Below are 14846 nucleotides of genomic sequence, written 5' to 3'. Positions count from 1 at the left end.
ATTTTCCCATAGGAAATAATGGAAACTCAAATGATTCGTTCCACAACCATTTATTCATAAGTCCTTCAGTTTATAGTCCATATAAAAAGATGATCGCAGTCCGATTGTGTAACCATAAAATGTCCATCCACAAATGGAAGCCTCCACTAGGGAATTAGAAGCAAAATCGAGCAGGAGCTACAGAGTATAAAAGAGAAGAGAGACGCCTCTAATGCCGCGTACAGACGGTCGTTTTTAGCATGGAAAAAAAACGTAGTTTTTCAAACTTCATTTTCAAAAACCATGTAGCATACACACCATCGTTTTTTCCAAAAGCTCTAGCAAAGCGCGGTTACGTTCAGCACGTACGACAGCACTCTGTTCCATTCAAACTCGCGTCCTAACTTGCTTCTGAGCATGCCGAGCATTTTTGTTTTGCCCACACACGGTCATTTTTTATGACAGAAAAAACAACGTTTTGAAAAACTACATAAAAAATTCAAGCATGTTCGAATTTTTTTTTTTTGTCGTTTTTTTGAAGACATAAAACGACGTTTTGCCCACACACGATCATTTTAAATGACGTTTTTTAAAACGTCGTTTTTTTTCATCACAAAAAACGACCGTGTGTACGCGGCATTAGTGTAGTAATATGGTTACATTTATTGAAGGTACAACATTTAGCAACTCGCATGGTTTATAATTAATTAAAAAAGGCGCATCCGGGGTAAAGCTGTCTGCAGTCGTGACCGTAAAGATTACCCTGCAGTAGAGCGATCTGAAAGCGAGGCTTGAAGTGCTCGTGGAGCGCAGCCTGGGAGGGATGATGTCAATGGTGGTGAGGAGGCTGGTCTATGTGAATAGCTTTACCCTGGATGCCTGCATACTTGGATGTGCCCGTTTTTTAACCACTTCCTGCCCGGTCAATAGTCAATTGACGTCCGGGAAGTGGTTGTGAAATCCTGACTGGACGTCTATTGACGTCCTGCAGGATTACATGCCGGCGCGCGCCCATGGGGGCGCGCAGAGCGGCGATCGGTGATGCGGGGTGTCAGTCTGACACCCTGCATCTCCGATCTCGGTAAAGAGCCTCCAACGGAGGCTCTTTACCACGTGATCAGCCGTGTCCAACCACGGCTGATCACGATGTAAACAGGAAGAGCCGTTGATCTGACAGACGCGAGTAGAGGAGAGCCGATCGGCGGCTCTCCTGACGGGGGGTTCGCGCTGATTGTTTATCAGAGCAGCCCCCCCTCGGAGTGCCCCCTCGGTGCTCAATAGAGCAAAAATAGGCACAATTTTTTTTTTTTTTTAACACAATCAATGCCAATCAGTGCCCACAAATGGTAACTGACTGGCAACATGGGCACTGACTGAAATGATGCCCAGCAATGCCATCAGTGCCACCCCTCAGTGTCCATCAGTGCCACCTCTTAGTGCCCACCTATGCCCAGTGCCCACCTATCAGTGCCGCCAAAGAGTGCCCAGTGCCGCCTTTCGTTGCCCATCAGTGCCACCTCATCGGTGCCCATCAGTGCCGCCATATCAGTGCCCATAATTGAAGAAGAAAACTTACTTATTTACAAAAAAAAAACTTATTTTTTTTCAAAAATGTCGGTAGGTGATCAAATACCACCAAAAGAAAGCTCTATTTGTAGGAACAAAATGATAAAAATTTCATTCGGGTACAGTGTAGCATGACCGCGCAATTGTCATTCAAATTGCGACAGTGCTGAAAGCTGAAAATTGGCTTGGCCAGGAAGGTGCGTAAGTGCCTGGTATGGAAGTGGTTAATCATCAACCATGTGAGTTTCTAAATGTTGTGCCTTCACTAAATGTAACTGTATTGTTACTCTTGGAGGTGCCTCTCTTCTATACTCAGTTGTGACATGACGCTACTCTTGTATCAAGAAATCACTTGTATATCAAGTCAAATTTGATTTAAAAATGTTGCTTGTCTTGCAAAACGCTCTCAAACAAAGGTTTTACTGTATGAATAATCACTTGTAACCTCCACTTATATCGGTTTATGATTTTTTGTATCAGTTTGTAAGATTATATAAAAAAAAAATCTTCATATAGCCAAAGCTTGGAGATGGAGCCTTGCACTTTTTTTTTTCTTTTTCCTACTGATGTTTTTTGAGAGTTTGTTTGCTGTCTGTTTAAATGTTTTCGGATAGAGACATTTGTGGACAAATCCATCTCTGTATATGGGTATATACTCTAGTCTTAACGTGTTTTGCATGGGTACATGAGGCTGTATAATGCAGGGTTCGACAAATCTACGGGCGCCAGGTCGCAATTGCGACTAGAATTAGTGACCTGGCGCCTGGGGCGGCACAGCTGGGGTATTCTGTGTCTCCGTGGGTCCCCCACCGCGCCAGCACGTAATTGAGGCCGCGGCTTTGTGGCCTTCTGCAGGCCTATGCTTCCTTCTGTGATCTGGTGCCATCTTGTGGTGGCCGTTGGTATGACAAGACAACCAGCAATGCTAATGGACCTTCCCCTGTCCGGTTTCACTGCCATCTCCTTCCCTCTAATTAGAACCCCCAAACATTATATATCTTTTTTATTCTAAGACCCTAGAGAATAAAATGGCGGTCGTTGCAATACTTTCCATCAAACCGTATTTGCGCAGCGGTCTTGCAAGCAAACTTTTTTGGGAAAAAATACACTTTTTTTAAATTTAAAATAAGACACCAGTAAAGTTATCCCCATTTAATTAATTTTTTTATATTGTGAAAGATGTTACACCGAGTAAATTGATACCCAACATGTCACGCTTCAAAATTGCATCCGCCCGTGGAATGGCGACAAACTTTTACCCTTTAAAATCTCCATAGGCAACGTTTACAAAATTCTACAGGTTGCATGTTTTGAATTAGAGGAGATCTAGGGCTAGAATTATTACTCTCGCCCTACCAATCGCGGCGATACCTCACTGCTTACATATGCGGGCGCTACTCACGTATGCGTGCGCTTCTGTGCACAAGCTCGGCGGGACGGGTGGGGGGACTGGGGGGGGATGGGTTGGGGGGTTCCTGGCTCCTAACTTTTTTAGCTGGCTCCTAGATTTCAAGCAAATTTGTCACGCCCTGGTATATTGAAGCAGGATACACGGTTGCTGGATAAAGCCTCCCATAGTAATAAATGGCTGCATGTAGGTCTACACTGCTACTTGCACAAACCCACACATGCATAAAGCTGTGCCTCCAGGATACAGCTTTGTACATGCATTTAATAAAGAAATACTATTTTGGATGTCATCCTCAGTGCTGACCATCCCCTTCCTTTAGCTATGTCTGGGGTTGTAAACCCATACTAAGACAAAATACTTCCACAGGCCCACTGACCCTAAAAATTCTGTAGACACGGGCCTAAATGTCCTAGAAATACTATGTACATTGGTCTGGCTATATGCTTCTCATTCTTGGTTACAGATGGCCAGAATTGCATGATTTATGATCCTCCACAATAGCCAAATGTAAGTGTTGCTGACACTTCCTCTTATATTGTGTAGAAGACTATAATAAAGTCACTCTTGTGCCAGTCCAGCCATTGTGTGATTCTTTCATTCCGGTTCAATATCTGAGCAGATGGCTTTCGGCCTAGAATGTTGGAGGCAGTCCATTCACTGGTTAGTCATTGAACAGTTCTGAAATGTGCCATCATTTAGAAAATTGGCCGGTGCCCACATTATTTGTATTTGGACATTTTATGAGCAATGCCTAGTTACATTGTAACACACAGACATGGACACCTATAACAGCTTGTATTTTATCAGTGATATAACGGAGGCATAGTAGGTTAAAAGGCCTTACTAAAATATCTGTAGTGCCTCTTCGCCACTAGTCGGATTTAAAGGGGTTGTAAACCCTCAGGGTTTTTCACCTTAATACATTCTATGCTATAAGGTGAAAATTCTTCTGTGATGCAGCAGCCCCCAGAGCCCCCCTTTTACTTACCTGTACCCAGTCTTTCCAGCAACGGGGACGAGCACACCAGCTTCCGTGATGCTCTTTTGAAGCTCGACGGATGCCCTGTGTTCGTGGATATCTCATACCTGCATTTTCGCCAAAACAAATTAAAGCTACATTAAAGCCTCTCCAAAAGCCACAGGTGCTTCAAGCAAGCTTTGTCAGAGTTCTATGGAGGCTTTGAAGACGCTTTGAGGCACCACTAACGTGACATGGGATATCATTTTGAAGCAGAAGCAAAGCAAATGTAAGGTGTAAACGGGACTGTAAGCTAACCATTTTATTTAGTGACAGGAGCTTTGACTAGCGTTCAGGGATTTTTTACAAAGCCTGTCCGAAGCCTTGTTTTGAAGCAAGTGTAAACTAGCCCTGAAGGTTCTTTACCTTTTTTAAAGTGGATGCAAACCCACATTTTTTTAATTTATTCTTTGTGGTCACAATGTAGAGTATAAGATTTCCTATCATCTGTGCCCAGTCTTGCCACAAAGAGTTAATCCACCCCTGAGCAATCCTCTTTTCTTTTTTCAGTGAAATAAATGGACAAACGGGAGAAAACTTTTGTCCGTTCTTCACGCTTGCTGTGTTTTGAAAGGTTATTTACATATCTCATGCACTAGCCTTAGACAGGCATTATTTTTTAATTCCCACCCCCACTCCTTTTCTGAAGTCATGTGGTTACTTTTCTGGATTTTGACTGGATGTTACTGATCATAGCAGAATTTAGTGTAAGTGGAGTGTAGAGGTGAGCGGGGAGTCTACTGACAACACGACTCCACCCACCGAGCTCCAGACAACAGATCCACCCACAGAATCTGCAGTTTTTTAGTTCTTAGAACAGACAGAGGGGAGACATTTGACAGGTGAGGATACATGTGGGAGGCATCGATATCCTTATAGATCAGCACTATGGCAGTAGTTTAGAAAGGATGAGAGTGGGTTTAATGTATTAGTTTTCATTAAAAAAGGGGGTTGCAATCTCTTTACAACAATAGAAAAAAGGGAAACGTGCAAGTTGGGATGTCACTGGTTGTTGTGGGTTGGTATGATGAAGGCTCCATTCACACCTAGTTGATTTTAATTTTGAAACTGTGGCGAAACGCAGGATGCACTTTAGATGGCATACTTATTACATAGTTAGGTTGAAAAAAGACACCAGTCCACCGAGTTCAACCATAAAAAAAAAAAAAAAATTACTGTATGTGTGTGTATATACATACATACATACATACATACATACATACATACATACATACATACATACATACATACATACATACATACATACATACATATACACACACACACACACACACACACACACACACACACACACACACACACACACATATATGTGTGTGTGTATATATAGATATAGATAGATAGATAGATAGATAGATAGATAGATAGATAGATAGATAGATAGATAGATAGATAGATAGATAGATAGATCTATCTATCTCCTTGGAATGCGAGCATTATTTCTTTCCGGAAACAGGCTTGTAATCCAAGCACTTGTATATCAAAGCGAATTTCCCCATAAGGAATAATGGAAACTCAAATGATTCGTCCAACAACCATTTATTCGTACGTAGGTCCTTCAGTTTCTAGTCCATATAGATTATAGCAATGTGATGGGTTGTGTAACCATAAAATTTCCATCCACAAGGGGATTAGAAGCAAAATCCAGCAGGAGATACAGAGTATAAAAGAGAAGAGAGGCGCCCCTAAGTGTAGCAATATGTTGCTAAATGTTGTACCTTCATTAAATGTAACCATATTGCTACACTTGGAGCCACCTCTCCTCTCTTTTAGACCCGGTGGTGACATGACGCTGCTTGTATATCAAGTCCAAAATGTATGTTAAAATTTTGCCTGTCTTGCAAAACACTCTCAAACTAAGTTACACTCAAACCAAGGTTTTACTGTATATAATATCATACAATCCCATATACCTACAGAGCATGACCCAATTTGCTACAGCAGGGGAAAAAAATTCCTTCCTGATCCCCCGATAGGCAATCGTATTTTTCCCAGATCAACTTTACCTATAAATGTTAGTACCCAGTTATATTATGTACATTAACCACTTGCTGCCCGCCAATGACAGATTGACGGCGGCAAAGTGGTTGTAGAATCCTGACCGGACGTCATATGATGTCCTCAGGATTCTGAGCCGCTGCGCGCCCCCGGGGGCGCGCATCGCGGTGATCGTTGTTGCGGGGTGTCAATCTGACACCCCGCAACACCGATCTCGGTAAAGAGTCTCTCACGGAGACTCTTTACCACGGGATCAGCCGTGTCGAATCACGGCTGATCATGATGTAAACAGGAAGAGCCGTTGACGGCTCTTCCTCACTCGCGTCTGACAGACGCGAGCAGAGGAGAGCCGAACGGCTGCTCTCCTGACAGGGGGGGTTCGCGCTGATTGTTTATCAGCGCAGCCCCCCCTCGGATCGCCACATGGACCACCAGGGAAGCCCACCCTGGACCACCAGGGAAGGGCAAATCCCCCAAAAAAAGGCTAAAAAAAAAAAAAAAAGCTGTAAAAAAAAAAGGGCAGATCAAAAAAAAAGAAAAAAAAAAAGGCTGTAAAAAAAAAAAAGCATTAAAAAAAAAAAAGATGCCACTCAGTGCCCACAAATGGGCACTGACTGGCAACATAGGTTAATCAATGCCGCCCCAGTGTCCATCAGTGCCATCCTACAGTGTCCATCAGTGCCACCCCACAGTGCCCATCCATGCCCAGTGCCCACCTATCAGTGCCCATCTGTGCCACCCATAAGTAGCCATCAGTGCCACCCATCTGTGCCGCCGATGAGTGCCCATCTGTGCCGCCGATGAGTGCCCATCTGTGCCGCCGATGAGTGCCCATCTGTGCCGCCGATGAGTGCCCATCTGGGCCGCCGATGAGTGCCCATCTGGGCCGCCGATGAGTGCCCATCTGTGCCGCCTATGTGTGCCCATCAGTGCCGCCTATGTGTGCCCATCAGTGCCGCCTATGTGTGCCCATCAGTGCCGCATACAAGCGCCGCCAATCAGTGCCACCTCATCTGTGCCCGTCAGTACTACCTCATCGATGTCCATCAGTGCCATCTCATCGTGCCCATCAGTGCCGCCATATCAGTGCCCATTGAAAGAGAAAACGTACTTATTTACAAAAAATTTAACAGAAAAAAATAAAAACATATTTTTTTTCAAAATTTTCAGTCTTTTTTTCGTTGTTGCGCAAAAAAAAAAAATCGCAGAGGTGATCAAATACCACCAAAAGAAAGCTCTATTTGTGGGGAAAAAAGGACGCCAATTTTGATTGGGTACAGTGTAGCGTGACCGCGCAATTGCCATTCAAAGTGCGACAGTGCTGAAAGCTGAAAATTGGCTTGGGCGGGAAGGTGTATACGTGCCCTGTATGGAAGTGGTTAAGGAAAGAATTCAGGCCTTTCTTAAAGCGGAGGTCCACACAAAAATGGAAGTTCCTCATCATGTTTAGCTTTCTAAAAAGCCTAAAGGTTTTATGCAAATATTGACTGGTATTTGGAGCTGTTCATAATTCCCTCTACCTTGACTAAGGCCCCTGTTCCAGCTGAAGAAAAACAGCCCCAAAGCATGATGCTGCCACCACCATGCTTCACTGTGGGTATGGTGTTCTTTTGGTGATGTGCAGTGTTTTTGCGCCAAAAGTTCAACCTTGGTTTCATCAGATCATAACGCATGCTTTTGGGAGACTTTTTCTAATGTGTTTTTGAAAAATTTAGCTGGGCTTGGATGCCTTTTTCTTATGAAGAAAAACTTTTTTTGTCTTGCCATATGAAGGTTATGGGAGAATGTGGTCACATGTACCACACAGCCAGTACTTGCCAGCCATTCCTGCGGCTCCTTTAATGTTGCTATAGGCCTCTATTCAGCCTCCCTGACCAGTTTTCTTCTCGTCTTCATCAATGGTGACGATTGTTAATTTGTTCATACAAATGTGTCTGTGGTTTTAGTCACAATGTATTTTTTAAAGCAGTATAACATTTTAAGGTCAAGGATTGAAATGCTTCAAAGTTAAATTGGTTGTTTGGTGACTGTAAAGCTGTCTTAGCAATGCTGAGAAATGTGCAAGTTATCACTGTCCTATCTTGCTAAGTCTTTAAGTGGATTGATTTACTGAAGGAAATGGAAGTTGTGAATATTTGTCATGTACTCACAAAAGTGAAGTGGGTTTAGTAGTTTCCTGTACTCTTGTAAACATTTCCTTTCCACTGATCAAAGATGAGTAAAGGTCTTGCTGAGCATGTAAAATAACTGCCATATCGGAAATGCTTTGCAGCCTTTTTTGATCGTAGGGCCCTCATAGACCACCATAGCCAAACCGCTTATAAATTCACTTATTTCTAGGTACAGTACAATTTTACCTATTAACTATTGGACAGTCTCAGATCTAAAGGCTCTTTTAAAGTCCTCTTGTGTGCCCATCCCTTTTCCACATGTGTCATCTATTGTTTGTATGCTATATGTGCTAACTTTTCCTAATCTTTTTTTTTTTCCTAACATAGTCAGCAAAGCCTAGTACACACATTGAGATTATGGGATGAATGATCGTGTGTCCCCCCCCCACCCATTTGCATGCTAGTCTCCGTATCGAATACAAATAGGTTACTAAAGACAGAAAAAAATTCAAAGATGCTATAATATCTGATTTGTATTTTTGGATGAAAACTGTACGGATTAAATCTTACCATCTGGCATTGTCCGATTAATTTTCGTGTTTGTCCCTTTGGAAAATTTGTGACGAAAGCTGTGTACTAACGTTCAGATTATCAAATAATTGCATCGAAAGCAGAATTTTCCTATCCAGTTTTCTCATAGTGTGTACTAGGCTTTAGAGCTTATCCACTTATCACAATTTTGTTTCTGTAATGGCAGCAATCAATTCACTGCAGTGGTGGGCTGCCAATTTAAAAATTCTGGCAGCTCTAACTTGTTTAGATGTTAACAGGTGTACTACCGTATTTGCCGGCGTATTAAGACGACCCCCTAATTTTCCAGCTAAAATGTTGGTTTTGGGATATACTCACCGTATAAGACGACCCTTCACTGTGCCATTGCCTCGCCTCACTGTGCCATTGCCTCGCCTCACTGTGCCATTGCCTCGCCTCACTGTGCCATTGCCTCGCCTCAATTCGCCGATCTTCATTCTGTTTTTGCCTGGCAGAGTGAGTGAGACTGCGGGCGTCCATTTTTTTAAAAGCCGCGCCTCCTTGTCCTGTTCCATGATAGGCGGAACACTCAGTTTCCCAGCAGAGCCTGTGTTCAGTGTTCCGCCTATCACGGACGTCCTCTCGTCCGAGGCTGAGGACGAGACGACGTCCGTGATAGGCGGGTCACTGAGCCTATCGCGGAACAGCACGAGGAGGAGGCGCGGCTTTTAAGCATAAAAGGTCGTCTTCTACGCTGGCAAATACGGTATATGTAAGAGTGATATCTAGGATGCCATGTTTCTTCTGATTTCCTAAAATATAAAGCACATTGCAAAGCAAGAATTAAGTGGGAAGCCACAGGTATATGTAAAACAGATTTTTATTTGAATGGGCATGCAAAAGTGGTAGAGCAAGATATAAACAAAGATCTAAAGGTTTATAGTGAGATATTATATTATATTATATTTATTTTATATATATTTTTATACCGTATAAACTCGAGTATACGTTTTTTTCTTAGGCTAAAAAAACTACCGCCTCGGCTTATACTCGAGTCGGCAGTAAAACAGCATGTGTCTCCCGCTGTGTAATCCATATGCAGCCGTACCTTTATATATAGTAAAACCGCGTGTGTCTGCCGCTGTGTAATCCAGTCTGTTCGGCTGTCCATTGTAAGACAGCCCCGCCGCCTCCTCGTCTGTGATAGGCGGAACACTGATACAGTTTCCCAGCATCGTATCGGTGTTCCTCTATCACGGACGGACGAGGAGGAGGCAGGGTTTTCTTACAATGAAAGGCCGGACAGACTGGATTATACAGCGGCAGACACATGCTGTTTTACTAATGAAATGTACGGCTGCAGATAGGCATTGTTTATTCAGTAGCTGCTGCATTTTCCCACCCTAGGCTTATACTCGAGTCAATATGTTTCCCCAGTTTTTTTGTGGTAAAATCTGGTGCCTCAGCTTGGTACATTTATTTTTTATTTATTTTTCTATTTATTTCCAACCTCTCTAAGAAGTTATTTGTGTATTTCCATATCTGCAACATTTTTCTCCAGAAAGGTTGAGTGTTATTGTCCAGGTTAGTTTACTGGCACACCAAAATCTCTAGATCAGCCTTTCTCATCCTTTTGGCCATGGAGGAACCTTTGAAATTATTACAGTCGATTTTTTTTTTTGTTGTGCACTCTCATCTATACGGAGAAAAATATTTTCATGATCAATAATTATTAAATGGGGGAACATAATAGGCAGAAATGAAATGCAGAACATGAACATTGTAGTGTTCATTTATAATAGTAATTAGTGGGAGAAAGGGGTCCCTTAAATTGGTGATCAGAAAGGGCCCCTTACATTGGTGGTCAGTGTGGTAAGGGCCTGCTTACATTGGTGGTCAGTGGGAGAAGGGCCTGCTAAAATTTGGTGGTCATTCAGAGTAGGACACCTTAGATTGGTGGTCAGAGGGAGAATGGCCCACTACATTGGTGGTCAGGTGGAGAAGTGTCCAGTCTGTGGGAAAAGGGCTTGCTTACATTGGGGGCAAGAGAAAGATGGGCATCTTAGTTTGGTGATCAGACGGAGAATGGCCTCTTATGCTGGTGGTCAATGGGAGATGGGCTCTCTTACATTGGTGCTCAGTGAAGAAGGGAACCCTTACATTGGTGGTCAGTGGGAGAAAGGACTCCTTACACTTGAGATTAGGGACATCAGTGGGAGAAGTGCCCCAATGCATAAATCCATGGGAAAATATCCTCCAACATTGGTGGTCAGGATGGGACAGGCTCAAACCATCAGTGCTAAAGGAACCCCTAGAAACTTCTGGAGGAGTCCCAGGTTTCAATTGAACCCTTTTATTTATAATTTTATTGCTGGTATTTTATATAGCACTGACAATTTACACAGCTATTTACGTATATATTGCACAGTCGCATCAGTCCCTGCCCTCAAGGAGTTTACACTCTAAGGTCCCTAAACTCACATTTGAACCCTTATTGAGAATCGCTGTTCTAGATTGTATTTGTGTCTTTTCTTTTGTTCGCAGTATGATCAATAGTGTGTAAGTATATGCATGCAATTGTATAGCTTTTCAATATGTGGAGGTGGCTGGTGGAACTCAGTTGTGTACTTTCTTTCCCCACAGATATGCCCTAGTGGACTTCTTTCCATATTGCACCAAATATGGACACCTGTACGAGAAGCCAGGTTGGCCAAATGAAGCCTAAAGTAACAGTGAAAAAAGAAGTAAGCTTTTATGTGGCATTGTATGTCCTGCACTAGACCATGTTTTGTTGTGGGGTTTTTTTGGTCTAATTTGAGGTGTCGTAACGGACGCGTATGCCCCTTTTGCATGAGTGGATCAATCGGATCTGCCTGTCAGTTTTTAAGTGGACCTGATCGGACCATCCATTGCCCTCTATGGAGCGGCAGATATCAACGGACATGTGTCCTTTGACATCCACTGATCTGATCGAATCTTATCCTCTAAAAACGGACGGATGGGGGATCTGTTCCTCGTCTGTTGATCGTATTGAGCGGTCCGTTTCCATCCAATTTCCCTCTCCTCCCCCCCTCATAGAGGGAATCGGGCTGTGTCTGGAAAGCATCAAACTATAAATATAATAGTAAAAAAATTGCCCCTGTCCCCATGTGCTCGCTCGCAGAAGTGAACGGATATGTAAGTCACTCCCACATATGTAAACGACGATTGTTGTGAACGTTGGAGCTAGAAAAAACGTTTAAAGCGTCACCTATGGGGATTTTTACGAAAGTACCAAAAAAAAAAACGCATTAAAAAAATTGCTGCGCAAGTACAGTGCGAGATGATAAAAAGTTGCAATGACTGCCATTTTGTTCTCCAGGGTCTCTGCTGAAAAAACATATAATTTTTGGGGGTTCTGTGTTATTTTTCTAGCAAAAAAATGATGATTTTTACACGTAGGAGAGAAATGTCAGAATTGGCCTGGTAGGCAAGTGGTTAAAGAACTACTCAGCAGAGTAGTATCTGAATCATTTGTTCTCCGTTTTATCTAATGGAAATAGTGTCTATATTCGATGTCAATAACAATTAAGTATAATGTCCATATCTGGTGTTTATGGGCAAAAAAAAAAAAAAATGCACGACACGGGTCTTCCATGCAACAAACGAATGGCTTGTTCAAATGTCTGTCAATACCACGTGTTTATGCAGCATGAATTTGGCATTTTTAAAGCTTCATAACCACCCTTCATGCCTACCGTGAATATTACAATGGTATTACACAGTGCTGGTCACAAAGGGAGCAGTAGCGTTTGTGTTGTGGTGTGTTAAAAATTAAGTGACATGTCGCTTTCATGATGCATTGACACTTGTCATCTGCTTCCATTTTTCAATGGTGATGCTCTGTATCCACACCTTAAAGTGGAGCTCCACCCAAAAGGAGAAGCTCCGCTTATTTGTGGGCTCACTGTACTTTTATAATGTCAGAAGCTACAGTATCTGTAGCTGCTGACTTAAATTTTTTTATTTGTGTCTTTCCCAGGCTGGAACTCTGCTTTAACAACACCTACCGCATTTTGGTGTGTTAGTGAAGCAGTTATAAAATGTTAGCATTTGAGGAGAGACAGTGGAGGTTCCAGTATCCCAGAATGCACTGGGAATTGGAGAACTAGGACAGAACAACTCCCACCACTTCCTGGTTGTACTGAGCAGCCGTGTGGCAACACCATTTGCTTCTGTGTGCGGCTCATTAATGAGCATCGCTTTATTCTTTATAATCAACACATGTGAACAAGCCCTAAGGCCCCTTTCACACTGACGTGACTTGAAAGTCACACAGTTTTGCCACGATTTCAGGGAATGCCTGTGTAAACTTGGGGTCTATGTACCTCGGCTGACATTAAAGTGGGACCAAAATAGTACACAGACTACTTTGGAAGTCAGTGCGACTTAAAATTGCGCAGCTATGAATGGTACTCATTGAAAATCATGGGGTATGACTTGTCGTGCGACTTTGCAGTCGCACAAGTGTAAAAGGGGCCTAACATATCAGGCCTTGCATTGCCTAATTTAAAGAGACCCTGTCATCAACACAAAAATGGGAAACTGCTGCCGGTATAAAGTGCAGGCATCTAGAGTACACTTGCACACTCAAAACCGAGACTGTTCTTACAGGCACAATTCATACATGAGTAGTTTCAGCCACTAAGCCCTGCACATTCCAATTGGTTCATCACTATGGAGCATGGGTTGTCAACCTGTGGCCCTCCAGGTGTTGTGGAACTACATTTCCCATCATGCCTCTGTGTTTTAGTGTCATACTTGTAACTGTCAGCGGCTTGCAATGCCTCATGGGACTTGTAGTTCTGCAACAGCTGGAGGGCCACAGGTTGAGCACCTCATGCAGTATGGAGCAACCTTACTGGCTCAATAGGAATATGCAGGAGGTGAGGAAGGCTCACGGCCATCTCATTCACTCGCAGAGCTCTGTAAATGAATGAACTACAAGTCCCATCTGCCGCAGGCTTGTAGTTCTCAACAGAATACAACTGCCGTTATCACCGCACTCGTCGTCGACTGACACTTCCTCCAGCTCAAAAGGCCTGTACAGCGGTATGGACAGGGAACTGGAGAAAGAAACGACAGCATGAAACTGCACCCCTGATCCACTGATTGTGGGTGCAATTAAAATGCATCTTTTGTTTTCCTGCAAAAGTATGTGCATTTATTTTTAGGCGAACTTTCCATGCTTGTTCTGCTTTAAAGCAAATTAGCGTAGCTTTTCTGAAGAATAATCTGATGATTTTCAGCTGTCTGTGTGGTTAGTTTAACTTCAGCTTTTTATTTTCCAGAATATCAGCGAGGGGCTGCTGAGTGCTATGAAATCTGTACTTCAAAGTAGGAAGGAGCTGTGTTCTATCACAGACTGTCTGAAGAGTGGCAACAAGGAGGATTTCATTGAGGTCAGTTTTTTCCACTGCTAACAGTTCAGTTCTTTCTAATTTTTACATAGTGTTACCATAACACTGCAAAGTACATAGCATTACTACAGAGATCCAAAGGCTTTGTCAGCTTGTGAGCCATGTGAATCAAATAATGTAAACTTCTTCTTCTGTGAGAAGCACATTTTATTCATAGGTGTTCTGACGGTTTGATACCGGCTTTTTGCTCAATTGCTACTACAGTGAATGTAATCTGTATTAGCATCCTGAGCTGCTTGTTTTTTATGGACTGTTTTTTCTTCTTTGTTCATTCTGATAATATGGGAAATCTGCTGCTTTGAAAATTGAGGTTTTACACAGTTAAAGGCTCCAGGCCATTACATTGTTTAACTTGTATACCTTGTAAATGGTGTGAACTTTTCAACTAAGACATTGGAGGAAGTTTATTCTTGGCATACTGCTTGCTAACCGGTAATACTATTGTCTAAGCTTGGCGGATGCCTAAGCAACATTTAAAGGAGGTTTAAGTATTTACATCTAAACTGGTATCAAAACCTAACTTTTAGTTTATTTTCAAAAACCCAACCTCCAATCACAACAAAAACAAAAAAATGTGGTTACATGTAGCTCCATTTACATAGAGAACAGCAAAAGTGTGCTTTCTGTTACCTGGGATGAATATAGAAAAATTGTGCATGCAGAGAGCCTGTCTGTGAAGTGACAATGAGTTTAGAAGGATGAGGAGGGCCAAGTGGCGTGGAGTCCAGAAGTGCACACTGGCGCGGGGGGGG

General features: G+C 42.7%; 1 protein-coding gene across 2 annotated transcripts in view; it reads left to right on the top strand.

Annotated features, from left to right (window-relative positions):
• Window positions 1-14846, top strand: part of AKAP11 (A-kinase anchoring protein 11) — a 98959-nt gene that overhangs the window by 18543 nt on the left and 65570 nt on the right. For both annotated transcript variants that reach the window (XM_040341304.1, XM_040341303.1), the window contains exons 2-3: window positions 11279-11379; window positions 13966-14076. In XM_040341304.1, the coding sequence (XP_040197238.1) occupies window positions 11317-11379; window positions 13966-14076 (174 nt within the window). In that variant the 5' untranslated portion in view covers window positions 11279-11316. The remainder of the gene's footprint in view (window positions 1-11278; window positions 11380-13965; window positions 14077-14846) is intronic.

Source organism: Rana temporaria, chromosome 2, assembly GCF_905171775.1.
Source record: "Rana temporaria chromosome 2, aRanTem1.1, whole genome shotgun sequence".
In the NCBI taxonomy this organism is placed as follows: Eukaryota; Metazoa; Chordata; class Amphibia; order Anura; family Ranidae; genus Rana; species Rana temporaria.
The sequence above is the reverse complement of the archived record's forward strand: the minus strand, read 5'-3'. Positions and strand labels throughout refer to the sequence as shown.